The sequence below is a fragment of the Rhamphochromis sp. 'chilingali' genome (genome assembly GCF_963969265.1).
Source record: "Rhamphochromis sp. 'chilingali' genome assembly, chromosome: 16".
NCBI lineage: Eukaryota > Metazoa > Chordata > Actinopteri > Cichliformes > Cichlidae > Rhamphochromis > Rhamphochromis sp. 'chilingali'.
The window spans coordinates 26,229,802-26,257,069 of NC_137943.1; the positions used below are offsets into that span (position 1 = coordinate 26,229,802).

At 40.3% G+C, this 27,268-nt stretch overlaps 1 protein-coding gene across 1 annotated transcript; it reads left to right on the top strand.

Moving 5' to 3' along the window:
• The first annotated feature begins 7,508 nt into the window (after positions 1-7,508).
• On the top strand, positions 7,509-26,454 carry LOC308383765 (cathepsin Z). Its single transcript, XM_080861874.1, has 6 exons — positions 7,509-7,648; positions 10,379-10,536; positions 10,688-10,867; positions 14,058-14,208; positions 19,564-19,729; positions 19,919-26,454. Exons 1-6 carry the CDS (start codon positions 7,521-7,523, stop codon positions 20,030-20,032), a joined length of 897 nt encoding a protein of 298 aa, XP_080718000.1. The 5' UTR covers positions 7,509-7,520; the 3' UTR covers positions 20,033-26,454.
• Positions 26,455-27,268: the final 814 nt, after the last annotated feature.

The following is a 27,268-nucleotide window of genomic DNA, read 5'->3' on the forward strand; positions in this document are numbered from 1 at the left end:
CCTGAATACTGTGAAAAGTACTAATTTAGACTGAAAATAATGAAACAATAATAAAAATAGCTTGGAATTATAACTTTCTTTATGACTTTATCAGTCCCTTGCATGGAGGAATGTTGGGCCACTGATCCTTACAACAAAACAGTGTTGTAAATGTTTCAGTTCATTGACATTTGCAGGCATTCCTTTATCCACAGCTCTCTTAAGATCCTGCCACAGTATTTAAGTTGGGTTGAGGTCTGGACTTTAACTGGAACATTGATACGCTGTCCTGTTGCATACCCAGTTTCAGTCAAGCTTTAGCTGTCCGGCAAGGTGCAAAACAAGCCCAAATCACCACCTCACTACTGTTGTGTTTGACAGTTGGTATGAGGTACTTGTGTTGATATGCTGCTTGTTTTTTTGGTTTTTTTTGCAAAACATTGTGCTGTGCCAAACATCTCCACGTTGGAGATTAAAGACAAAAAAAAAATGTTCAATTGTAATGCTATGAACTTCAACATTTAACAAGCTGTAAACGACCACGGCAGACCCAGTGGCATTTTGCTGCTTTTATTAATCCCTACACGGTTGCTGTACATTCGCACTCAGAGCTGCAGCTCTCCCGCTTCCAGCTCAACATAACACCAACAACCCAACCACAGGACCCAGTACAATATTTAATTCGGCGGGGCGTGATTGCGGATGCCGTGCAGGTGCGTCCGCCTCCTCTGCACGGCACCGCAGGCCACGCCCCGCCACATACCCCCATCGCCCGACTGAGGCCGGGGAACCATCCGGCCGAACGTACTCCCCCCCACCGCGAGCGGGAGAGGGGATCAGCCCGGACCGTCGGCGCCCCCGGGCCCTGGCCAAGCGACGGGGAGTTGTGAGTTCAGGTGGCCGCCTGCGAACCCAGCAGCGTCGGCGAAGCTGGTCCGGAGGTCGGCCGCGTGGCAGGTGGACGCAGCGCTGTTGGTACGGTCGTGCGCCCCAGCTCGCAGGCGGCTGGGCAGATGTCCGGCAGGCACCGGCCTCTGGTGGAGGTGAGGCCGCTCTGCTCACCCCGCTAACCTCGGGCTTCGGTGGCGCGGACTCCCCTAGCACGGGCACCACCGACTTATCCCGCGGCTTCTCCGCCCCTCCCGGTGGGAGCAGCTCCCCTCGCTGCGCCTCCGGCGCTCCCTCTACCGGCTGGAGCGGCTCCTCGGGCGCCGCCTCCACTGTTGTCTCTCCCGGCTGGAGCGGCTCCTCGGGCGCCGCCATCGCCGCTGTCTCTCCCGGCTGGAGCGGCTCCTCGGGCGCCGCCATCGCCGCTGTCTCTCCCGGCTGGAGCGGCTCCTCGGGCGCCGCCTCCACCGCTGCCAGCTCCGCCGCCTTCTTCCGGGGCGCAGGAACGGGCACCGGGCCCTGCAGAGCCCCAGCGGCTCCCACGCGAGGTGTGGGGACAGGCGCTGTGGCAGGCTGCGTGCTAGTTGGTCGCAACCCGGGGGCCGGCACGGGCGCCTGCACGGACTGGATCTCCTCCACTCCAGCGCCTTTGGGAAGCGCCGGTGGGGGTGGCGGTGGTGTCGGGCAGGACCGGATCAGCGCCGCCAGATTCTCCATCCTCTGCAGGTGGCGTTCGGTCTGGTCCTGCAGCTCTTCCTGCCTGCGGCGCCACACCGCCGCCTGCTCCTGCTGCGTGGCCGCCAGCTCGGCCACCATTCTCGCCAGCTCCTCCCTCTGCTGGCCCACTCCTGGATCTGCCGTGCCTCCCGTCCTGGGTTTCGGCACCACTGTAAACGACCACGGCAGACCCAGTGGCATTTTGCTGCTTTTATTAATCCCTACACAGTTGCTGTACATTCGCACTCAGAGCTGCAGCTCTCCCGCTTCCAGCTCAACATAACACCAACAACCCAACCACAGGACCCAGTACAATATTTAATTCGGCGGGGCGTGATTGCGGATGCCGTGCAGGTGCGTCCGCCTCCTCTGCACGGCACCGCAGGCCACGCCCCGCCACACAAGCTAAATGAAGCTTGTGGAGTAGCTCTAAGGTTTTTTGCAGTTTCTCTCAGCACTGCATAGACTGGCTTGTGCTGTGCTCAGACTGCATGTTAAACATTAACATGCAGTCTAGCACATGTTAACTCAAACTGCAGGAGTGGGGCTCGGAGTGTCCCAGATGAATTTGCTGGGACATCCACTGCCAGAAGATTGGCAGCTGTCTTGGATGTTTTTCACATAATCTTTCTCACTGTAGAATGATGGATTGTTCATAAATGGCCTTATAACCTTCCCCAGATTGATGGGCCGCTACGGATGATCTGATATCCTTGATGACGAGGGAACAACACCAACACGAGGATATCAGATCGTCCGGCAGCTACAGTTGCTTCTCTAAGATCATTGCTGATGTCCTTTCTTTTAGGTATTGTGTCAACACACAGCCAAATGCTCCAACTCAGCTAAGTGCAAAAACACCTACTTTTTAGAGGCATTCATAATTACTAATGGTCAGTTAATCAAGAAGCCAGGTTCTGCTACTTACCCTTTATGTCCTTTAGAAGTTTTCACTTGTCTGCTTCTGCGTTTTCCCTCAGTTGTTCTTAAATTAATATTAACATGGCGTAATATGTCATTGTGCTGTTGTTTGCATTAGGTTGTATTTAAATAATTTTAGAACCTGCTAATTTTTTTATAGGTTCTGATATTACACTCGAATAAGTTTTCTTTTTACTATGACTTTAAATTTAATGCCACTATTAACAAGACAAATGCTTAATGCTGCTGTTCCCCCTGAAGTGCATTATGCAGGAGAAGAGCAAGGTATGATGGGAGTCGTTTCTGAACCAAGTGGCCCTCCACCTGGAAAAAGCAGAGCACTTAAAAAAAGTAGCTTTTCTGCTTATGATGTAATGAATCATCATTTGGCCTGATAACCAAAATAAATTCGGTTTATGAAAATAAGAAAAACAAACAGCTGAGCACTGCTGAGGGAAAAGCTGCCCAGAAGCTCCACTTTTCACTGGAGATCCAGAGCGGCTGGAAGGTCTGCAGACAGTGACCCACGATGCCCCTAAGCTGCAGCCAGCAACAATCAATAACCAACCTCAAAACATGTCAGCGATCCCTTGATTTCTTTCTGCCGTTTGAAGTCTGGTCCTGCTGATCTAATCCCTCAGATGGATGTGAATCTTAAGCAACATTTGTCTTTGATCCATTATTTACCGGATTCTTGAGAGGGACTTATTGATAAACTCTTGGTTAAAATGGATTCAACAGTTTTACGCTGTGGCGCTCTGGGTCAAGTTGTTCTTGAGTCACTCGCCTCAATTTTTAAGTCAAGATTGTTCTGTTGCCTTACACAGAAGCCCTGAGCTTTTGAGACCTCTAAATTGGCACCATTTAGCTTAAAGGCAGTGAATGTGAGATAATTCTCTTCAGCTAGACTAAAAATGAAACACTTCCAGCCATTCCAATAATTCTACAAAGCTGCACTTCAACATGCTGATGCTTTGAATATAATGCTTAGCAGCTGTAATGTTTATCATATTCACTATCTTAGTTTTGTATGTAGTTTGCAGTGTATACAGTAAAACTTATAATGGCGAATGTTAGTCTTATAATAAAATGTTGTTTTGGTAATATAATTTAGCTTAAGAGAGACATTAACATCAGCAGGATTTGATCCATCCAGTAGTTTCAAGTAACTTGACACTAAATCATTTGTGTTACAAAGTAAAATTAAAGGGACTAGTTCATCCTCTGGGAACCAAAAACTGCTGTTTAAAAGTTTTATGGCAGTTTTATGCATCCAATAGTTTTAAAGTTGTCCAACTCAAAATTGCAACTCAACGTCAGATGAGGGAAAAGGATGACACAGATGGCAAATCTTCTTCAGCTGATGTTTTGCTACTAGAATTTTTTACCCCAGTGTATTAATGTTTTGCCAATTACAGAATGTTGCTGTTGTTTTCAAACCAAAGGCCCCGACTGATGGAGCATCAATGAATGTCTGAATGTAAAATATGACAAAATTGCATTGTATAGGGGTTCATTTTAAGGGGAAAGCTTTGGGATACATAAACATAAAGCCAGAAGTATGTGAAACACTATACAATCACTAGAGTCCTTTATTTCAAGACAGTTTTCAGCTGTCCACGTCTCCTGTTTAAATGTTCAGAAACTGTCAGCAAATTTGTATTTATGTTGACTTTGTGTCTTCAAAATGAGGGAAATGAAATGAAAGTGGTCAAATGCAACTATTTTACATCCAAAAACAATACAATTTAGCTCAGTATTTCAGAAGGATGTGTGTGAAAATAGAGAATTGCGTGGATAAACAGAGAGTCAATTACCTTTTCTAAAATGTAATTACATAGAAATCCCACACAGTAAAAAAATATTCACGAGGAAATCCATCTAAATCCTCATATCTTTTGATTTCACTGGAGATTCCCCACTGCCAGTTTATAGCACCATTTGCCAAGAAGACAAGACAAAGGGAAATAAGATTAAAGTCCAGATTGCTTCAATATGTGAAATCCAAACTGTGAACAAGTTCAATATTTACACGAAGGCACTTTGCAGGCACTTTAAAGGTGGCTCAGCTTAAGTGGGCTTTTTACCATATTTCTGTGGTAGCTGTGGATAGTCTCTTCAGGAATGGTAACTCCAATATGGATTTTGTTCATATTTTAATGTTGTCAATAAACTTCCTGGTGACTGAAATCCAGCTGCTAAGAAGGAAGAAACATAAAAAAGTTTTCTCTTCCTTTTTCTAGGATTTATAATTAAACAAAGTTTACAATCGGATTCAAAAAAGTAATGTTCTCAGCTTCCCTCGAAACAGCTGTAAGTTTTACTGTATGTGACAACAGAAGCAATTGGACAACTACTGATGTTGGACAAGTTGGGTCCAAAATACAGCGTAGTCTGGCTCGCCAGCTAACACATTATTTTTAGGAATAATTTATGTTAAAGTATTTAAAGTGAAGCCTAGGTGTCTGCAGTAGAAAAGCAGTTTAACTGACAGAATGTGAAATTTACATCCACATCTGTAACAAACTGGCAAACTTCCAAGGGGGACCCTGCTTCTCACCCTGTGAATGCTACAGTCCCGCAACCTTAAATTGAAAACATGAATTAGCTGGATAAACAGAATGAATCTGGTAATCCAATTTTAAGGCACAATTTTCATTTTCATGCCAAGATTATTTACAAAGGGCTTAATGTAAGGATCTAGTGACTCCGTGTCTAATATTAGAGCTCCACTTGAACTCATGGGTCTGAGTATCTTGACCTCAATCTTGCTCTCACTGATTTTTAAAGATATTATGGTCATCCAGGTTTTGATGTTGCTGTAACATTCTAATAACAAGCTGCCATTGTTTCCTGTCAAACCCACAGCTAGATCTGGGAATAATCAGCACAGAAGTGGAAGGAGATGTTATATCTTTTCATAATTGATGTTAGAGGGAGTGAATACAAAAGAAAATGGCCCCAGAACAGAACCTTGCGGAACTCCACGTAGGAGCGGTCCAGAGGGAGCTGTTGAGCCTCCAAAACTGTCCCTAAAACTTCTCTCTGACAAGTACGATCTAAATTACTCTGAAACTGTTGATGGCTGGCAAACTGCTGTAAGATCTAAAAGCATTAAAATAACTGAGTCTCCAGAGTCACCAGGTAATAAAAGATCCTTAAAAAACCTTAAAAGAGCAGATTCTGTGCTGTGAAGTGGTTTAAAGCCAGACTGGAACACCTTAAGAATCACATCTTCCTCTGAAAAATACTGAAGGAGGAAGGAGACGAGATGTTTGCTCTACAGTCTTATAAACAAAATAGTTGAGAATTTTTTCACAGTGTTGAGGAAACACCAAGAAATTTTCTTTTTCCACCTTTTGTCATTCTTGCCTGATAATCACGAGTAATATCATTTAACCATTTAACGTTTTGTACCAGGACATATAACTTTAAGCAGACAAAAAGTTAGAAGTTATAGGGCTAAAGACATTAACTCTTCAGTATTTAAAAACAGGGAGGACCTATCGGTCTCCATGGCAATATTATATGGGTCAGCTGCCATGAGCATCATCATCCATCCCTCCATTTTCTTAAGAGTTTTTAGATTTAGAATCAAGATGGGGCTCTGTGACAGCAGTGACGCGCAACACTTTGGACAGATTGGTGTCAATTACGGGAACACTGTATATGTCATTCTGTCAATGTGCACTTCTATCTTTTTTCAATCAAATATTTGGATAATAAATAAAACATCAGGGAACACATCATCCAGAAATGAAATTAAAGCAGAAAATGTAACCTAAATCATGTAGCAGGGAACCGCTCTGTAAACAGAGATGTGAAAGCATATTCCCAATCTGATTTCCCTCTTTGATGTTTGCCTTTATATCAGTCCAACCTTGGTTGGGACCCAACAGCAATTATGTAACTCATTTCTAGAGCCCATCTCCTACTTTTAACACTGCAAGTTAGCCTGAGCACCTATCACGTGAGCCGAAAATGGATCATGCAGCAAACAGACTGAATTCTTGACTGAATTATGGCCTAATGCACATATATTCTTTAATCACGTGCAAACAACTGCTGACATCTCACAGAATGAGACATCACTGAATTTCAGCATCATCCTGTAGCATAATATGTTTGTTAAGAGGTTCATATTCCCCAACCAGTCCTCTGCACTCCATTAGGTGTAATGTAAGTGTAAGTGGGAGCTGAGTGTGTTATTTAAAAGTTTCCAGTTGATCATAAAAAATCCACACTGTCCCCCAATACTTGGTTCTATTTATTATAGTATAAAAATTAACAGTATTAAACCCATTATTGTTGCCTTTATTTTCTGTTATACTGTTGAGTTTGATTTAGACTTCTGCTGGAAATCTATCAGAAGAAGGGAGAGCAGCTTTGTTTTTGATGGAGGACAGATTAAGAGGACTGCACCCAAGGCTCACTTTAACCTGAAAAAGAGTAGTGAACTGTTAAAACAAGCTACTCTGTGGTGTCAAAGAATAAAGAAGTGGTGCTGAAATGAACAGAACAGGTCCCTATAATAGCTTAATGATGCTAATTATGCCACTGCAGAAATGCTTGTTGGTTTATTGTTATTGCCTGAAAAGAGAGCAGTCATTTGTGATTTTTGTTAGGTAGTGATCCACTTAAAAGCCTGCTTCAGTGTGTTGTCACATGTCTTAAGAAAAGAACTGACTGATAACCATACAGTTAAAAGTCAGTTACACAAACATGTCTTCTAAAATGCAACAATGACACAATATATGTACATTTTTATATTATATGTGTATATGTATATATATATATATATATATATATATATATATATATATATATATATATATATATATATATATATATATATATATATATATATATATATTATATGTGTATGTGTATATGTATATATATTATATGTATATATCCATCTATTGTGTTCACAGGGAGTGAACAGTGCTCTCTCGAGCCGACAGGGGGCTGTCTGTGATCGCGTCACTGCGTCAGAGGAAAGGGGCGGGGCCAACATGGCGGCTACAAATTTTGCATGTCTGCTGTTTTGTTTAGCATCTTTTTCACAGCAGTTTAGCGCCTCCAGGCTTCTCACCGAACCGTGTTATAAACCCATTAGAGACCACAGGCCGGACTTTGTCAGGTAGGTGAAGATTTCGACCTCCAGCAGTCACACAGGTACTCACGTGAGCTCAGAGAGGAGCTAAACTAGCTCAGAAATAGGAACTCTGGCAGCCTTCCTTATCCTAAAAGTTGGCTGCAGCGTCTCTTAATAATATGGTAATTACTCGTCTTAGTGTCCTTAGTGTAGTAATATAACGTTAACGTATTAATTAAATAAAAACGTATTAACATGAGTATCAAAGTGAGTTCCGGGATACTTTTCTGTACTTCAGTACTTTGGTGCAATCTCAAAAATATGTTTTCTCCCAATGACGTGTATTGTTTTACGTGTACAGTACTAGGGTTTTCCTTGAAACTAAGCTTATATATTTAGATATAGCAATATTATCACTAAAGCTACACTAAAAGGTATATGTTTAAAAAAACCCACTTTAGTCACTAAAGTAGAAATAGGAGTAGACTTCGGAAAAATTTCACAACTAACATAACATTTTAAATGTAGTTTTTTTGGGGGAAATTATTTAGTATTTTTTGTTCATTTGGTTGGATTTATCAGCACAGCCTGCCTGACGAGGCGTCTGTGAATGTGTCGAGAGCTAGGATGTCTGAATGGCTGCTTCCACAAAGTGTTGTGGTTCCTATTATGGATTTATTCTTCTAACAAATACACTCCACATAATAAAGACTGCAACACTGAAACAAACACTCTGAACCCAGTCATAAAAAAGCTAATTAGAAAATATAAAACTATTTGTAGTTAAATGTAGTTAAATCATAAATCATAACAGGGGTGGCCTGTGTTCCAGTTTCTGTGTTTTTTTATTACCAAATCACACAGAAATTAAAACTGGGCCACCAGTGTCTGGTTAACTCAACATACGCTCACAAGAAACCTCAAAAAGATGATCGAAGGATTCATCACTACAAATATGCAGAACAGCAGGTGAACAAAGGCTAAAGGTTTGAAGAGTTGTTACAGCAGAAAAAGGGAATACACACATGCAAAGAATAGTGACTATTACAAGACTGTGAAATAATCTTTACCTAATGAGGGAGATGGGAAAGTGTAACTAAGTCCTGTTTGGTCCTCACATGATCAGTCCGACACCTGTAATCTACACAGATTGCATGTGTTTAATTTTTAATTTAAAATACATACACAATTCGCATGTCACTGTCAAAAAATCTCAAGGTGGAGGAATGGAAAATGTTATGAGTTTCACTGTGAGTGACCAGAATGGGCAGGATTAGACATGAGTACAAGGCTGAGATGGTTTGAACGTGTGCAGAAGAGTTATGAATTGTTTAAAGGATGTTGAAAAGGGATCTTCCAGGCAGGTGGACAAGAAGACCGCAGAGAAGATTCATGAATGTAGTGAAGGAGGACATACAGAGGGTTGGTGCCACAGAGGAGGGTGTTACAGATAGGGTGAGACAGAGGCCGGTGATCTGCTGTGCTGACTCCTAAAGACAGCAGCAGAAGAAGAAGAATTGAAATCTTATGATTGGAAATGTTATGAGACATTTCTTACAATGTTGTTGCATCATTTAGAGATTTACTTTACTGCTGTAGCTGATAAATGTGGAGCTTTGTGTGTCGTTACATGGAAAAAATGGTAACTTAATTAACTTCACATAGTTATTAAAAAAACAGAAGCAAATTTTTAGGGAGTGTGCAAGCAAAAATGAATAGAACGTTTACTCTTTACCAATTTCTTGTTTTACTAGAGTATTATGTCAAGGTTTAATTTGAGACATAATAGGAGATGTACAATACTTCCTTTGCCAGTATAAACAGTTAAAATTGCACCTTAAAACTGCACTTTAGTACTTTTCACCACAGGCTTTATTATAATAAACAAAGTAGCAGTGAGATACCCATTTCCATTAAGTTCTCCATTAAACAGCAGGGCTTGATAAAAAAAAAAAAAAAACCACAACATTGCAAACTGAGAAGTATCATTGAGAGTTCAAATACATTTCTTGATATGCAGAGGGAACAAACTAACATTTTTTTGGTCAAAAAAACATAAAATTCCATTAAATTAATACAAAGGGGCAGCACGGTGGCACGGTGGTTAGCACTGTTGCCGCACAGCAAGAAGGTCCTGAGTTCAATTCCTCCATCAGGCCGGGGTCTTTCTGTGTGGAGTTTGCATGTTCTCCCCGTGTTTGCGTGGGTTCTCTCCGGGTACTCCGGCTTCCTCCCACCGTCCAAAGACATGCAGCTTGTGGGGATAGGTTAATTGATTAATCCAAATTGTCACTAGGTGTGAATGTGCGAGTGAATGTCAGCGTGAATGGTTGTCTGTCCCTATGTGTTAGCCCTGCGACAGACTGGCGACCTGTCCAGGGTGTACCCCGCCTCTCGCCCTATGACAGCTGGGATAGGCTCCAGCGCCCCCCGCGACCCTGAAAAGGATAAGCGGAAGCGAATGGATGGATGGATGGATAATACAAAGCCACGTCTGATTATCTGTAATTGCACAAAATTTGACAACTGGTGCAAAATCATCTGAAGTGAGATAACATGCTTGCTGAACTTTGTGCTCAGCAGGGACGGATATCACCGCACAGACATGCAAATGTCCTGTCCGGCTATTAGCACCCACAGGAAATGTCAGTCAGTCACAGCAGTTACACTACCCACACACTCCCGAGAGGGGATGATATTAGTCAGACAAGTGAAAACATCTGTGCTCGCTTTAATAACAGTAATTACAGCTGCTCATCACTCCCCTTTGTTTAGGACGCAGGCCCGGCCGCATGTAGAGGTGTTGAAGCTTCCTCCGTCATGGGACTGGAGGAACATCGATGGGAAGAATTATGTGAGCGTCACGAGGAACCAACACATCCCCCAGTACTGTGGCTCCTGCTGGGCCATGGGAGCCACCAGTGCGCTAGCTGGTAACCATGACAACAGCGGGATGGAGGAAAATGATAATAGCGATACGGCTAGAGGGCATATTGTCATGTGAAATGAAAATGACTAAATTTAGTGGTAAGTGGAGAAGCATCCACCGGCTCCTGCTAATGTGTGTCGTTCTTTTTGTCTAAGACCGCATCAACGTCAAGCGTGGAGGAGCGTGGCCATCGGCGTACCTCTCCGTGCAGAACGTGATAGACTGCGGGAGGGCAGGTTCCTGTTACGGAGGCGATCACCTGAGAGTCTACGCCTACGCGCACGAAAGTGGCATTCCTGATGAAACCTGCAACAACTACCAAGCCAAAAACCAAAGTAAAGAAATACTGAGTTATATTTTGTTTGTTTGTTTGTTTGTTTTTCATCAAAGGCCATATTTCCTTTTGATTAGCTCCAATCAGAATTGGATGATGTTACTTAAGATTACTGGCATTTAAAAGTAATCTATTATTGCATTAACTGCTGAGGTCTGATTGTAAATTACACTTTAGGTGAGGCTGCAGTTGTCTCTCTGTGTTACGCTGTGATAGACTGGCAATCTAACCTGGTCATAACCCACCTTTCACTCAATGTCAGCTAGATCTGATCAACTTATTAAATTCAGGGTTGTGGGGGTGGGGCTAGAGCACAGGTGTCGAACTCCAGGCCTCAAGGGCCGGTTTCCTGCAGGTTTTAGATGTGTTCTTGATCCAACATAACTGATTTAAATGACTAAATGACCTCATCAACATGTCTTGAAGTTCTCCAGAAACCTGGTAATGAACTAATCATTTGATTCAGGTGTGTTGACCCAGGGTGATATCTAAAATCTGAGCGTAGGTTCCAGACCCATCTCAACAAAGCCTCATGATGTTGGTCTGTAGCCTACTGTATATTAGGAGTCCCCTGAATTTTTTGCATAGCTAGTTGACAGTGATAAAATGTTTTCCACCACATGACCGGGAACAAACGTGTTAAATTCCCCTTTGAGTGATGGCTTTGTCCAATTTACATGCTCTCTGTTGTCAGCAACACATTAGAGAGGAGCTTCCAAATTCATGATGCAGAAGCAGGTAAATAAATAAAAAAAGCTGTTGTTAAGCTATTGTAAAAACAAAAAGAAACCTACAGACTGAAGAAGTGCTGACAAAGGAGGGCGTTGACAGCATTCACAGAGGGATGAGTGGTGGCTAGACACAGGTGAAGGTGATGAGGGCAGAGCAGACAATCACAAAGGAACAGGAAGCAAAACTAAAACAAGACACATGCCAAAATAAACTTCAAAGTTAAGCTGAAAGTAACAAAAGACAATAACTATCTCTGAGAGGTAAAGAGTGATGCTAACGTGACTGCAGAGAAAGAGCAACAGGAGGCAGAGGCAGGAGGAAATGGAGAAAGTAGAAGCTCAACACTGCACTGCAAAACCAGCAGAAAACCTTTCTGAGCTCCAGCAACTGGCCTCATCACCATCGCTGGGCTAAAATTAGCTCGCAGGTGGCTCTACAAAATATGAAGCAGTTGATAAGAGACCCATCACACTGCCACAGAATAAAGCAAGTACTTGAGCAAAGTAAATTCTTTTCTCTGTGACCATGCCAGCTTACCTGACTGACACAAAATATCCCACGTGTTGATTTGTAAGTGTGACTTTGAAAGTTTACCCAGAATTCAGCTTTGGTAGCTTTCTCCAGAAACTGTGACTGTGACATATATCATGATATTGATGGTTTGGAGTTTGGATCGTTTGGATTGGGTGTAAAATTGAGTTGGTTGCAGTTTATAACAGAGCTTAAATATGAGGTGTCAGCCCTGAAATTGTCTTTATTCTTGACGTTATGAGGGTTCAAAAATACTGGGAAAAAAGAGGCAAATGGAAAAAGTGCAAAGCTTCGACCCACCTCTGTGTCCTAAAAGGGCCTGTTGAAATGATCTCACTCTCTCTTTGTTGTTCAAGCACAATGGTGCTGCACCTGTGCCTCTGAAGAAATGCTTGTCCTGACCCGCCTGCACGGCGCTCTGACATGAAGCCTCTTAAATAAACGGTTCAGAGGAAAAGGTTGACTGGCATGCTGGGCATTTATTCAGGAACACAGAGAATTAATGAAACCATTAAACTAGTACCATCCCCCCAAACTGCTGGTACATTTTGGACACTGCATAGATGTGTTACCCAGCACATAATTATGTAGCAGTATTCACAATTATGTCTTAATGCACAGCAGAACATCATCCCAGTTTGAGGGTTTGGAAACCTCAGTGCCTATTTTTGTGCATTGTACACACAGGACATATTCTGTTTTACACTGAAACTATGATATCATATACAAATGTTTTTAAAACAGCTGCCCCATTGTGTTAAAAGCTCATCTTAAAATATTGAGCTACTTAGAGTATTGCTGCCATGGTATTGCGACCATTCTCTGTAATACTATAGTTAGACACGTATGTGATTCTGGTGGTAAGTCCTGCAGCTTGAGCAGCCACTGCATGGAGAGACATCTCAGAGGCGTTATGCTCACCAGCAGTACCGTAACTCTTAAAGAAATTCACATTAGCTCAAAGTCTAACGACTCCTTATGATAATACATTGACAGGCCAGTTCGCCGTGTTCTCAGTCAGTGGATGTAGTATACAGTTTCAGTGCACTATTTTTTTTTAGTGGTGGTATTGTAATAGAGATTTTAAACAGCGCTGCGAAACAGCAAAAGCAAGATTACATCTCAACAAGTGATGTTAGTTTCAGTTTTCCATCATAAAGCGATGAGGATGAGTAAAGTTCCTGTGAAAAAGAAGCATAAACTCCTCTTTCTGGAACTGCTGCCACATGGCGGGGAGCAGACGGCACGATCAGGTGAACTCGGTCGGGAAGACAAGAAGTGACAAAGATGGAAAGCAATCAGTGATGAAGAAAGCGAGATGGGCTCTTCACTGTAATACGGACTGGGAGCCAATTCTTACTGCCAGCTTACTGTGCGTGGCCGATCTTACTGATGCTCTTGTAGCTGAACAGGAACAAAAATCTGTACAACCAGACTCCAAAATATGGAGAGAGAGAGAGTGGAGGCGATTAAAGCAGCAGATTATTGTAAGGAGATATTCTGCTTTCATATATGAATGCAACGGCTTGGTGTCCACAATTCTGGGCCTTTAGAGTAGCTATCTGTCTAGTTTTGAGATGCAATTCTAGTGAAGTCCTAGCATATTTTAAATCACTAGTTTTAACATGGTAAGTCTTGACATGTTCGCTGTTTTGAGGAAAAATGTAACTGACATAATTCTCAACTTAGTAAAATTAGAGATCAGCAGTCTGGCATCGAAGCCACGCCACATTCAGAGTCACTTAAATCACCTTTTTGTAATGCTCAGTTTGGCATTTAGCAGGTCGTTTTGACCATGTCTACACGCCTAAATGCATTGAGTTGCTGCTATGTGACCGGCTGATTAGACAGTAGCATTAACAAGCAGTTGAATCAGGAGCAAACTGAGCGCTCACTGAACTTTAAATCATCTTCTTCATTTGTTGTAGAGTGCGAGCTGTTTAACCAGTGCGGCACGTGCTCCTTCTTTGAGTCGTGCGCTGTTGTGAAGAACTACACCGCGTGGAAAGTCGGAGACTACGGAGAAGTTTCTGGAAGAGATGAGATGAAAGCTGAAATTTTCACCGGCGGACCCATCAGGTAGAGTAAGTCATCCTCAAAGTCATTTCTCACTTTTCATCCACCTACTTCTCCTGTATGAGGGAGGATACACTGCCTGAGATTTTCACAGAGAAGCTGTTCTCTTAGGGAAGTTTTTTTTTTCAGTGAATGACTATTTAATGATTCTTAAAACCTTGGAGAAAGATAACAGCAACGAGTGTCATTCTTTTTTACACTCAGAGAAATCTTAAAGTCAAATTGAATGCCATTAAGTATTGAAAAAAAATCAGACCTGTATGTGTATATATACAGTATATTAAATTTCACCTTGAATCCACTTTGATAAACTCAGCTGAGCGTTTTGTGTCCCTTTAGAGTTTACATCTTACATCAGCTGTTAGTCTTTTAGTGGTTTGGCTCTGACAGCTTTACATTATCTTTAAATTAAATCATGCAGTATTAACAGGGTCTTTAAGAGTTTCCATTGTGCTGTTGTAATATCTGCAGATAAGAACTATTCAACGTTTTTTTTAAATAGTTGATACCTAAGAGCCTTAATAAAATTAAAACAAGATTTTGGGCATGTAGGTGTGTATCACTGTCACGTCCCTGCTCAGCTAAGGCAAAGAGTGTGAAGTTCAGTAAAGGTATTTATTAACCAGCAAAATGGTTACAGTAACAAGTTAATATGTAAATGGATTCATACAGGTCTTTTACCCATCTACCCATTCATGTAGACGTACAGGACTTAGTTTAGAGTCATCAAATAATCTAACATGGAAATCTAGCTAGGATGTCTTCTGGTTCAAGTGTCACAGCAGGACTGGGAGGAGATCTTGAGGCATAATTTGGAGAGATTATGTCTCCCCTGAATGAGTTGGAGCCTATGACTGGAGGTCTGAGTATCTCTGCTGACTGCTGCTAACAGCTAACGAACTGTGCTCCCCGTCCAAATAGTACCCTGTGTCTTAACAGAATAACTTAACTAACTGTGGGGGTGTGAGTGAGCAGCGGGGTAAGCGACGCCTGGCAAAGTTTCCAGGAACCAGAACAAGTGCCTCAGAACAAACAGTACTTGCTTAAGGCTGTTAAAATAATTTCAAATTAAAAGTACTGGCTTACAACTGTGATCCAAGAGGCAGACTGCTCATATTAAAAGCACTGAGTAGCATCTATACTGCATTTAAATAAGGTGACAGCAACAAGGTGCGTTTGCTAAATGGTCATCCAGACTGGGCGCCTGTCCATTAAGACAGCAGGGTGATTGGTACTCGAATCACAGGCGCAGTTGGATCTGCATATGATGAAAAGGCTCAAATGATTAAACTACAGGGGCTGGGAAAACTGTGAAAACATTGCAAGAGAATTTCAAGTTAATTAAAGGAGACTTATTATGCCTTTCTTTATTTTATGTCATGCATATACTGTTAAAATTATGAATGTGCTTTTTACTGTTGTGAGTGGTGATATGGATACAACCCAAAGGAACAGGACATGTTGGAACATTGGGGGAAAAAGTCAAACTGAAGCAAAAATTTTAAAAGCTAGAATATACAGATCAACAGTAGGATTACTTTAGGCCGCAATATCTAATCAGCCGCTCAATCCATTTAGGGACACTGACATGGTCAAGATGACCTGCTGAAGGCTGTGGTATTTAGAAACACTGAAGATGACTGTGTCCAGCAGGATAACAAGCCATGAAATCATCTCAAACTGGTTTCTTGAACATGACGTAACATTTGTATTCAAATGATCTCCACAGTCACCAGATCTCAATGCAAAAGAGCACATTTGGGATGTGATGGAAAGAGAGAGTCACATCATCAGAATCAGAATACTTTATTAATCCCAGAAGAGATTATGTAATGAATGTGGAGCCAACAAATCTGCAATAACAGTGTGATGCTATTCAATATGTCAATACTGTCAATACGTCAATATGAACCAAAATCACTGAGAAATGTTGTTGAATCTGTGCCTCAGAGAATTAAAGCAGTCCTGAAGGCAAAAGGGGATCCAAGCCAGCACTCGCAAAGTGTACCTAATTAAGTGACCATTAAGTGTCTATATATGCGCACAGAAATAACTGAACAATAGCACACAGGTGTGTGCAGCACGCAGGAGGAAACATTGTGCCTTATTCACACAGTGTGTGGATGCTAGTCATTAATATTTTAGGGCCTGAATTTGTTCGTACTCCGTGAGCAAATTTAAAAGTCCCTCTGACCAAGCAAATGAATAAATGATGAAGGCCTGGCTGTCTTATAAAATGTAACACATGTCTATAATTTGAATTGAATACTACAATTTTTTGGTCATTATTTAGTTATTTAAATAATTACTTATTATTATATACAGTTAAACACAGTAAACCCCAAAATACAGTCTAATTTCTTGGCACTGTCCCACATATTCCAGAGAATTCTGGAGAATATAGATGATATTCTCAACGTCCGTTATTTCGGACAGTCCTCGCATTTTTTTATAGTGTCATAACTCTGGTGGAAACATTTTGGAAAGCTGTGCCATTTCTAACTACTCAGACATTATTACTAGGGCTGAACGATTATGGAAAATAATCTAATTGCGATTTTTTGCCCCAATATTGCGATTGCGATGCGATATGCGATTATTTTTTAAGGTCTTTGTCTTCTGTATTATTAAACAAAGACAAGCAATACATCATATAGCATGGCCAATACTATATTACATTAATTTTAAACTGTTCTTTCCTGGAAGACAGACCTCTGTTATGATGACATGAGGTGATGCATGAATTGATGACTGACATTTTTATTTAACTTCTTCAATCACAACAGTATATTTGAACATACACAATAGTTTATTTTTAGCTTACAAACATCTGAGCATAAAGTGCTGACAAGGAACCCTGGTGTAAACATTAAAATGAAAGTCAGTACAATGTGCAGATTGCAGAAATATACATAAACAAAATCAGTGGCTTTACCACACTCAGTTTTTCGACATCTGTGAACTACTAGACAGTCATTCAATTAAAAAATAATATTAAATAAATAAAACTAATAAATAAAAAATACACACATCTTACTGATCTTTGCAGTCAGTAACATTACACATAAAGTGCAAACATAATAGCAATTGTATAAACACACACACAAACACGCCTTTAAAATTTAAAGGCGTGAAATTGGACGGTCTAGCCTTCTGAATCAGAAGGCTAGTTCTGATTAGCGTCACCGCTGTCTCGGTGGAGTTTAATAAACTCGGCCGTCTGCTTCTTGCTATCTAAAATATAACCAGACACTGGCGTAAATTCTCGACTGTCTCATACTTCTGTTTAATAAGTTTTCTGTTTGACGTTTAGTCAGCTGTGTGAAAACCAAGGAGGAACCCACCCGGGGGATTAATAAAGTTTTATTTTATCTAATCTAATAACTTTAATCTCAGCCAAACCGATTTACTCACGAACAAACAAAACACTGAAAAAAGCCCAACAATAACATTTTTAGGTTGTCTAAGTGACTTATATATTACGTTTAACCCGAGCAGCGAAACTCCGCGGTGATCTGAAAATGATGTGCCGGGAGTTGTGCCGTTCTCGGCCGCATCAGTAACCCTCGAGCTCCCGGCTAGCTGTCGAGCTGGTGGGTAGCAGACGCCTCTGAAAACGTCGAAGCACTTTTGCAAATATGGGATATCTTGATAAACCGAGCAGATATTTGATGTTTACACAACTACTTTCTCGCCTGAAAATATATTAAAAGTTTATTTTGTGACCCTGAAAGATTAGTATGAGTAATTTTAAAACTTAGTAGCGGCCGCCATTGCTGGAAACTGGAGTTTGGCTGGGCCGCGCTATGAATTCTGGGATATGGTAGTAATTTGGACAGCCTTCGGCACGTCGCTGTGACGTAATCGGTCTACAAATGCGGCCTCAGGAGGATGCAGCCCATGAATTTGGACATGTCCAGAGTATAATCGCAGCCTTTGCGGTTAGAAAATTGCACTTGATCATGTCGCGATATTATCGCAAATGCGATATATCATTCAGCCCTAATTATTACTCAGGCTTTTTCCTGCTTTCTTGCTTTAGCGGTGCAGGATACGCTCTGACATCACCAACATTTTCTGCTTCACTTGGAAGTAAACATGTTTCTCTGTACAAACAAGTAGAAGCAAATCTTTCATATAATAACAATTAGGTGTAGCACTTTTCAAAACCAGCTTTACAAAGTGCTTTCCAGAAACCAGGGTTAGAAAACAAAGAAGGAAATTATAAATCAGTTAAACTAAGGCTCATGTGTAATGTCAGAATTAGATACAGTGTGATTTAAATTTTCGTGAATAACTTAAACTTAACTTACAAATCAGCAACTAAAAGTAGAAGAAGACGAGTTAAATTTTATATATGCAAATATACATTAATGTAAATATATGCAAATATAAATATATATATATATTTGAAAATGAATGCATGGTGTTAACAACAAAATACGTCAGTGTGCATGTTTTACTAATCCAGCTGTAATTTTGCATACACTCTTGATTTTTTGCAGAGGCTGAGAACGTTCCCAAACACATATTAGTAAATAAAGCCCAATTAACTGCAGGTGAAAGTAACCGGAGCAGAGTAGACCATCACAAAGGAGAGAAAAGGCATGAAGTAAAACTATACACCACGGAAAACTAGACTTCACAGGAAAACAGGCAATAATCGAAGGCAACGAACAACCAGACATGAATGATAGCCAATAAACACGAAGTCAGGGATACACAGAAAGCACAGCACATAAATAAAACTAGAGGAACACAGAATAAGAATAAAATAAGGGGAAGAACTGAAATACAGTAGTATCAGAAAAAAGTCGAAACAGGAACCCAAAAACTCACACACACACACACAAGAGTCAAAACTAGAAAAGCATTGAAATCCAGACAGGAGCTAAAATTCAAAAATCCAAGAGCTGAAGGTCAAGATGACAACAAATGAAATGAAATGAAAACAAAAATCCAAAACTCAAATGCCGCAAAAAGTGTTTATTTCAAACAGTGCATGACCTGGGGAGCTGCAACAAGGAAAAATATGGAGCTGAAAATAAGCATAATGTCTCACCTTTAATGTGTCAAAGGATGTAATAATATCTATGCAAGGAAAGGTCCATCGAGAAAAACTGTATTTATTAACATTTGACTGCAGATTCAAAGCAGAAGACTGCGAACAAAACTTTGCACTTAAAGTTCTCACAATGCATAATACACACTTAAGATGCAAGTACAAATTTTGAGCCCGCTTTAAAAGCCGACGCATAGCTAAAAATGACCACGTAACGGTTCCATCTAAGATTTAGCATTACATTTCAGTAATGAAAGAAAATGGCAACATAAAAGGCATGAATTCTTGTCTTTCAGCTGTGCATTGATGGCGACTGAAGGCCTGGAGCGATACTCTGGAGGGATTTTCTCCGAGTTTCACCCTCTCTCTCTGCCAAATCACATCGTGTCTGTGGCTGGGTGGGGCGTGGGCGAAGATGGGATCGAGTACTGGATCGTCAGGAACTCCTGGGGAGAGTTCTGGGTTGGTATTTCACGACAGCTTGTGCTTACTCCGAGCTTAATGAGCTCTGTAAACTAAATTCACAAGTTCTTATTAATTTTGTTTTGGCTGAGCTGAAGCAGAAAATGTTTGTTTGATTTTTTCAAGACTTTTTAATTTCTCAGACTTGCAGTCAGAGTAAATAATGCTGTTTTGTTTTCTTCCTTTTAGGGAGAACACGGCTGGGCGAGAATTGTCACCAGTGCATTTAAAGGAGGAAAAGGCAACTGGTTCAACCTGGGTATTGAGAAAAACTGTGCATATGGAGACCCTATTGTAACATAGGTGCTTAATTAAGGTGATCAATCTTACTGAAATAACTGTGGATAGTTTGGAAACTTTAGGGAACGCTTTCCTTCTGTGTACTAAAATCAACATGTGCAAACAACAATTTGCTGTTTAATGTGGGTTTATTTTTTGAAAGTGCTTCTTGGCTGAAAGCAGTAATGTCCTGAAGCTAGTTCAATCCAAGAAATTGTTTGGTAACATCTTCCTGTAAAAAAACCTCAATCACAACATGTTATTTATGTACTTTGGTTTCTGCATAAAATAAACAGTATTACAAAGTCGCAGTGCACTCAGCTCAGAATCTTAAACATGTACAGACAATACCGGCTCTCACTAAGTATACTTCTTATTGTTTATTTAAGAGCAGGAAGAACGCATTTTGAGCTCTTATCTGTCATCAGCACTACCAGCTTAAAGAAACTCTTCCATTTAGGATTTTCAGCCTTTACAGGTTGTCTGAGGATCAAGCTCAGACACGGTCGGTAGCAACAAGATATTTGTCGATGGTTTAGATACAGCTAAAAACATATAAAGGAATATTAACCCCTAAGCTTCCCTCTTAGAGAGACTTGAAAATCTCTTAAACATGTTTCCATTAAAAAAATGACAAAGTGTATCATTAAACATTGGCACATTTTATTTAAGCTGTTTGATCAAAGATTCACAGATCTTTGCAAATAAATGGGCCAAAAATCTGAGTGGTAAAGTGGTCGACGCTGATTGCTTCGGACCTCCTCAAACATATTTAAATTGTGAGGGGATTGGAAGAAAGTTCAAAGTTAAAGATGGACTCTTTCTTATAGAACCAAATTTGTGGTCTACTTCTTAAAATGCCCAAATGGGCTGATAATAGCATAGGAAAACTCAACTGAATTGTAAAATGTCTTTGCTAGCAGTACCATCAGTCATTATCAAGTCGAGTCACTTTTATTTGTACAGCAAATTTTACAACAACAGAAGTTGAGCCAAAGTGCTTTCCAGGCAGGTGCTGTTGCGTTCCAGGTCCAGACGTTACACTGGTGCAGAACTGTACCCTGTCTGTGTGGTCAGAGTATGCAGATCTCGGATAAAGGCACTGATGCCGTTGACTTGCCTTCCCCAGACCTAAATCCAGTTGAGAACCTGATGTTAGGTATTGTGGAGCAGGGAAATTATTTTACTGCTATTGTTAAATAATTGTCATCATTACCATTGCATTAATAATATAATCTGGAGTTTATATTGCATTCAGGGGTTAAACAGTGTCTCTTTCAGAAAGACTGAGTTGCAGGCTGACAGGAAGTTGTATGCAGAAGTGAAAGCAGGAAGTTATTTTGAGCAGCAGGCTAAGACGAGGCTTTAACAATGTAACAGATAGCTTTAAGAAGGCTTTAAGGTTTTATGCATACAGGTATTAAATTAACTTTGTATTCCAGGTGCAGTTATAACTATTTTATACATATTGCATATCTGTGCTTATTTGAGTTGATGTTCAGGTTCTTTAAAGGTCTTAAGCTTCATCTAGTGAGAGTGTCTAGATGATCCATGCTGAGGGAAAACTAGAACATAGAAGGAATTGCAATACATGCTTACAAAACACTTATATATCAGATCATTTTATATTAAGGTTTTAGTAGAGGTTCTTGGTTAAAACATTTATTTAGTAGAAGACATACACATAGTCTCAGTGAGCTTCTGGTCTGGTAAAAGGTCAGAAGTGCAACAGGTGAATTGAGAAAGAGCATTTGAGGACGAGACACAGACAGTAGGTGAAGAGGTGACACAAAGAGCATGTGAGGTCGTGACACACACACACATAGAGTTAAATTTATTTAGAGGAGAGATTACTCATGTCTGGTTGTAACTGCAAAAGTGTCTCGGTAAAAGAGGAACCGTTCCTTGTTGTCTCGGCAAGAAAGAGGAACAAGACAAGAACTGAAAGGTAGACAGGAAGGGCTAGCCATGAAAATAGAAGATGATCTTCTGGGTTAAAAGTCTGATCTATGTATAAAATGTATCTGTGACGCATGAAGGGGCGTCAGTAAATCAAACCCTGATGCTATAAAATATCTGTTCATGCTTTGATTAAGTCGAGGACTACTGGCTGTCTGCGTACAGAGTGTCTTCCCACACGTGTGTTCATTAAAATCATTGTTGGACCAAGATCCTCTGGACCATGGGTGGTGTGTACTCTCCTTCCTCAATTTTGAACCTTAACATTTGGGGGCTTCGTCCGGTGGTTGAGGAGGGAGAATTGGAGGTTTAGATGGAGAAATTTGGTGGTCTCTGAGGTGGTCTGACGGGCAGACATGAATTCCAGTGGTCGAAGTGAGTGGGCATAAGCCGGCTTATCCAAAAGGTAAGGCACTACCTGTTGAATTATTTCCAAAGTGTGCCAAATTGGACATGATAAAATTTAAGTCTACTCACTGAAGTTACTGGTGGATGTCTGTTTTGATTTTGATGAAAATTTCATGAGTTGAAGCAGTTAGAGTTCTGCTAAGAAGAAATGAAAGCAGTAAAGTCTGCTAAAGCAGTTAGAGTCTGCCAGGAAAAGTTTAAATACTGGGTTGAAGTCCCAAGGAAATTGAGTTAGAGTCTCAAGTAGTTTGGTAGGGAATTGGTTATTGTGTTGGTTAGAGTCCAAATTTGGTCATAAGAGTGGACCTGAGCGGTCATTTTGTGAGTTGGAGTCTCCATTGACCACTAGGTTGCACCTGCCTCAGTTATACACTTGTTTCGGGTGTTGACTGTTGTTTCAAAGTATTATAAATTACTCAAGAACGCCAGTTGGACTGGTAGGAAGCGCAGTTCTCGGAGGTAATGCTCCCTCCCGGCCAAGGACGCTTGGCCCTGACCTATCGGCGAATAGGGTTAGTACGGTTGGCAACCGGGGAGAACTTGGGAACCTCCAAAATAGCTAGGAGTTAGAGTCTCCTTACCGTTTGGAACGGTAGTCTGCGCTTTTTTTGGACAGGAGAAGTTGGACTTCGGGCGTGTAACTTTAACTTAACACTTCGAGGTAAGCCTTGGCTGTGAAATGCCAAAAATAGAGCTTCAGGCAAAGTTTGGGTTGGTTGACGCTTTTAAATTGAGTTAGGGATTTTAGAAATGAGGCCAGAAATAGTTAAAGTCTTGATACTGGTTAATTGGTCGCAAAAAACTCAGGGAGTTTATCCGCTGGGCGGTTATTTTAAATTTGTCTAAATTGTGTAGGCGCTAAAGCTGACAGATCTGACAGTGGTTGTAAATATAAGATGTCTTTGTAATATAAAATAAGAGATCTCTGTGTGAAAGGAGTCTGAGGCAATGCTGGAGCTATTTTTAGACGGTGTGTGTGTGAGTGAAAATGCAAATGAGTAAGCAGTGAACTGTTTAAGCCACCGTTGGTTTTACAAATACTGCTGCAAACATTGTTGAGTGTGTGTTTAAAATGCCATTTATGTTTATTAGAGGACTATAAATAAAGTTTTGAGTTGCCGTAGGGGATGTATAGTAATTGACTGAAGTTGGATGTAGATATATAAATATATTGAGTGCACTGTGTATACTTAAGATTAACATATTACTTTCAGTAGTAACTTCTCTCCAGCAATAGTTGCTGGTGTGTTTTATTTTTTCAATTTCTTGTGTGAATGCGGTGACTAGAAGGTTTTGAATGATGAATAAAGGTGTGAGAGGTATTTCTTTGGTGATGTAAAGTAGGATGTTTTAAAGTTTGAAAGTGTTTTTAACTTAAGAGATGCATGAGTGATGTTATAAGAGTTTAGTTTATTTAAAAGGTGTGTGTGTGAGAGGATTATGAAATCATTGTGTGAATGATGCTACATTTTAGATCAAAAGTTAGTAGAATTACAGAGGGTTTGTAGATTGTAAATACAAAATAAGTTTGATTAGCCTGGAGAAACAGCAGAGCAGCTGCGTGCTGTGTGTGTGTAACAGGAAATGGTGTGGGTGACAGGAAGTTTGCATGCCCATATAAGGTGACGAGTGAGCACCCAGAGAGAGAAACAAGGATTTATAATACCGTACAAATTTGGAGACAAATAATTAAGCACTTCAAATTGAAAAAACTATCAATGTGTACATCTATTACAGCTAACCCCTCTTTCCTTCCATCATGTGTAGACGGAGCTTTCAATATATGGCAGGAATTGGGAATTTGTAAACTAAAAGATTTATACCTAAATGATACTTTTATGTCATTCCAACATTTAAAAGATAGATTTGGATTGCCTCACAGTCATTTTTTTAGATATCTTCAACTAAGAGACTATATCCGTACATACCTGCCACAATTTGAAAACATATCGTCCGATCCTTTGGACAGATGTCTTAGTGATGGAAGGGGGTTTGAACAGAGAATTTCATTATTTTATAATTCAATACAGGAGATGAGTATACCTTCAACTACTTCAATCAAAGAGGAGTGGGAAAAAGATTTTGGGACTCTCCTATCAGAAGATTTCTGGCAGGAGGCCTTACACAATATAAATACGCTTTTTATTAATTCCCGTCACTGTTTAATTCAGTACAAAATTATACACAGACTACACTATTCAAGGGAAAAACTTCATAAAATGTATCCAGAGTGTTCCCCCCTCTGTGAAAAATGCAAGATACACTATGGAAATCTGTTACACTGTTTTGCATTATGTCCAAGGCTTCAGGGTTTTTGGTATGATATTTTTACTTATATGTCTAATATTTTTAAAAGTAAGATTGAACCAAATCCGACAGTAATCATCTTTGGGATTTCCAACGAAACACAAAATTTACAACACTCTCAAAAAAGGTTTATGGCATATGCTTTGATTATTGCAAAGAAATTGATCCTGCAGCTTTGGAAAGGCAATGAGACTCCTGTATTAAAAATGTGGCTTACTGAACTTATAAACACTCTTCACCTTGAAAAAATAAGATATAGTATGAATGACAATGTAAAAGAGTTTGAATTAATCTGGCACCCTTTACTTATTTACCTTGGGAAAATATAAAACTTTGTTTACTTGTTTCTCTTCCCTTTTGCCGACAGCCGGGGTATTGGGACCCCTTATGGGTGACTGCGGGTTTTTGTTTTTTTTTTTGTTTTTTTTTTTCTTTTTTTGTTTTTTTGTTGTTGTTGTTGTTGGTGTTGTTTAATTATTTGCTTTGTTAGTTTAGAGAAAAAAAGGAGCATAAGCTATGTTATGTCAATTTGTAAAAACTACAATCATGATACTTGCTCTCAATAAAAATATTTGAAACAAAAGAAAGAGGAACAAGACAAGAACTGAAAGGTAGACAGGAAGGGCTAGCCATGAAAATAGAAGATGATCTTCTGGGTTAAAAGTCTGATCTATGTATAAAATGTATCTGTGACGCATGAAGGGGCGTCAGTAAATCAAACCCTGATGCTATAAAATATCTGTTCATGCTTTGATTAAGTCGAGGACTACTGGCTGTCTGCGTACAGAGTGTCTTCCCACACGTGTGTTCATTAAAATCATTGTTGGACCAAGATCCTCTGGACCATGGGTGGTGTGTACTCTCCTTCCTCAATTTTGAACCTTAACAGTATCTATACATCTGATGCAACCAAATAGCACCACAGACTGTCCAGAAGTTCACTGATCCAGGTTTGGGAGGAGATCCTTCAAAACAGCATCCACCTGCATCAGGAGCATGCCCAGATGTTAGCATACAGGATCATGGGGACTATACACACTACTGAGCTACATTATGACATGAGCAGGATCAGTGTGTGATTTAAATGTGTAGCTTTTGGTGTTACTTTAAGGAGCTCCCCTCCTTTCACTCTTGATAGGGCCACCAAGCTGCCCTAAACTGAGCCTGCTTCTGCTGGAGATCACTTCCTGTTGAAAGGAGGCTCTTCCTCCCCACTGATGACAATGTGCTTGCTAATAGTTGATCCATCTGACCACAGAACAGTTTTCCACCTTGTCTCAGTCCACTTTTTAAAAAAAGCTTTGATTCAGTGAACATGGCAGTATTCACATGTTCACATGTGGTTCTCATGATGGTTTCTCCAGATTCTCTGAATCATTTGTTGATATTATGCACTGTTAATGATAGATATTCAAAGTCTTTGCAAGTTTACGTTCAGGAACATTATTCTGCAACGGTAGATTTTTGCAGATTGGTGAACCTCTGCCCATCTTTACTTCTGAGAAACTCCGCCTCACTAAGATAACCTTTTTACACCCGATCATGTTACTGACCTGCTAGTTGCAAAATGTTCAGTCAGCTGTTTCTGTTTAGTACCACTTACTTTTCCAGCCTTTTGCTGTCCTGACCCAAACATTGATTCTGTCATCAGTTTCAAAATGATCCGACATTTTTCATGAAATTGTAAAATGACTGTGTTTAAACATTTGACATGTTTTCCATGTTCTATTATGAATAAAATGTGGGTTTAGGAGATTTGCATTCAGTTTTTATTAACATGTTACACAGTCTCCTTTCTGAGAGCTGGCATTGTCATATTGGAGAGTACTTACATGTGTGTGTGTGTGTGTGTGTGTGTGTGTGTGTGTGTGTGTGTGTGTGTGTGTGTGCGCGCGCACTGGTTGTTGGATTTTGTTACCATGCAATGCTATCAGTCTTTTAATCTAACTCAGCTCATTATTGTTCCTTTTATTCATTCGTTTTTCACATTTTAGAGAAAGCTTAATGTAAAACCTTTTCACTGTAGACATTTAAGTCGATATGTGGTACAGTTTGCATATCGTGACCTTTGAGCTTAACCGCATTCAGACCTTTTCAATTAAATAAATTGAATAGTTTTATCCTAGACAGATGACCTTCTCCCGAAGTCAGCTTGAAACATCTCAGTCTGCAAAAAGCTGGTGGGGTTTTTTTTTTACACTTTAGAAATATTATCATACATTTCTAAGGAAATTATTTATTCCCTCAAACAGCAGGCGAGGTGAGTCACTCGCATTTAAATTCACTTTTAGTGAAGCTGAATTGGCAGGTCTGTGGAGAGGTTAGTTTACAATTACATTTTTTCCTCTGATACACCACCTAACATCTGCATAAATGGCTTCTAATTAGTGTCTGGAGCCTGACCAGCCAGACTAACATGAATCAAATCTGATTGGTCACAGTACTGTAACTGCATCCTGTTGAGCAATTGTGCCACTTTTTATTTTCCACATGAATGTGATTCACATGGAAATGGTCCTTGCTGCCTTCATTTGTTAAGCTAATGGAGGGTGTGTTTTAGTGCAGGTCTGTGAAGTAAACGGGGCC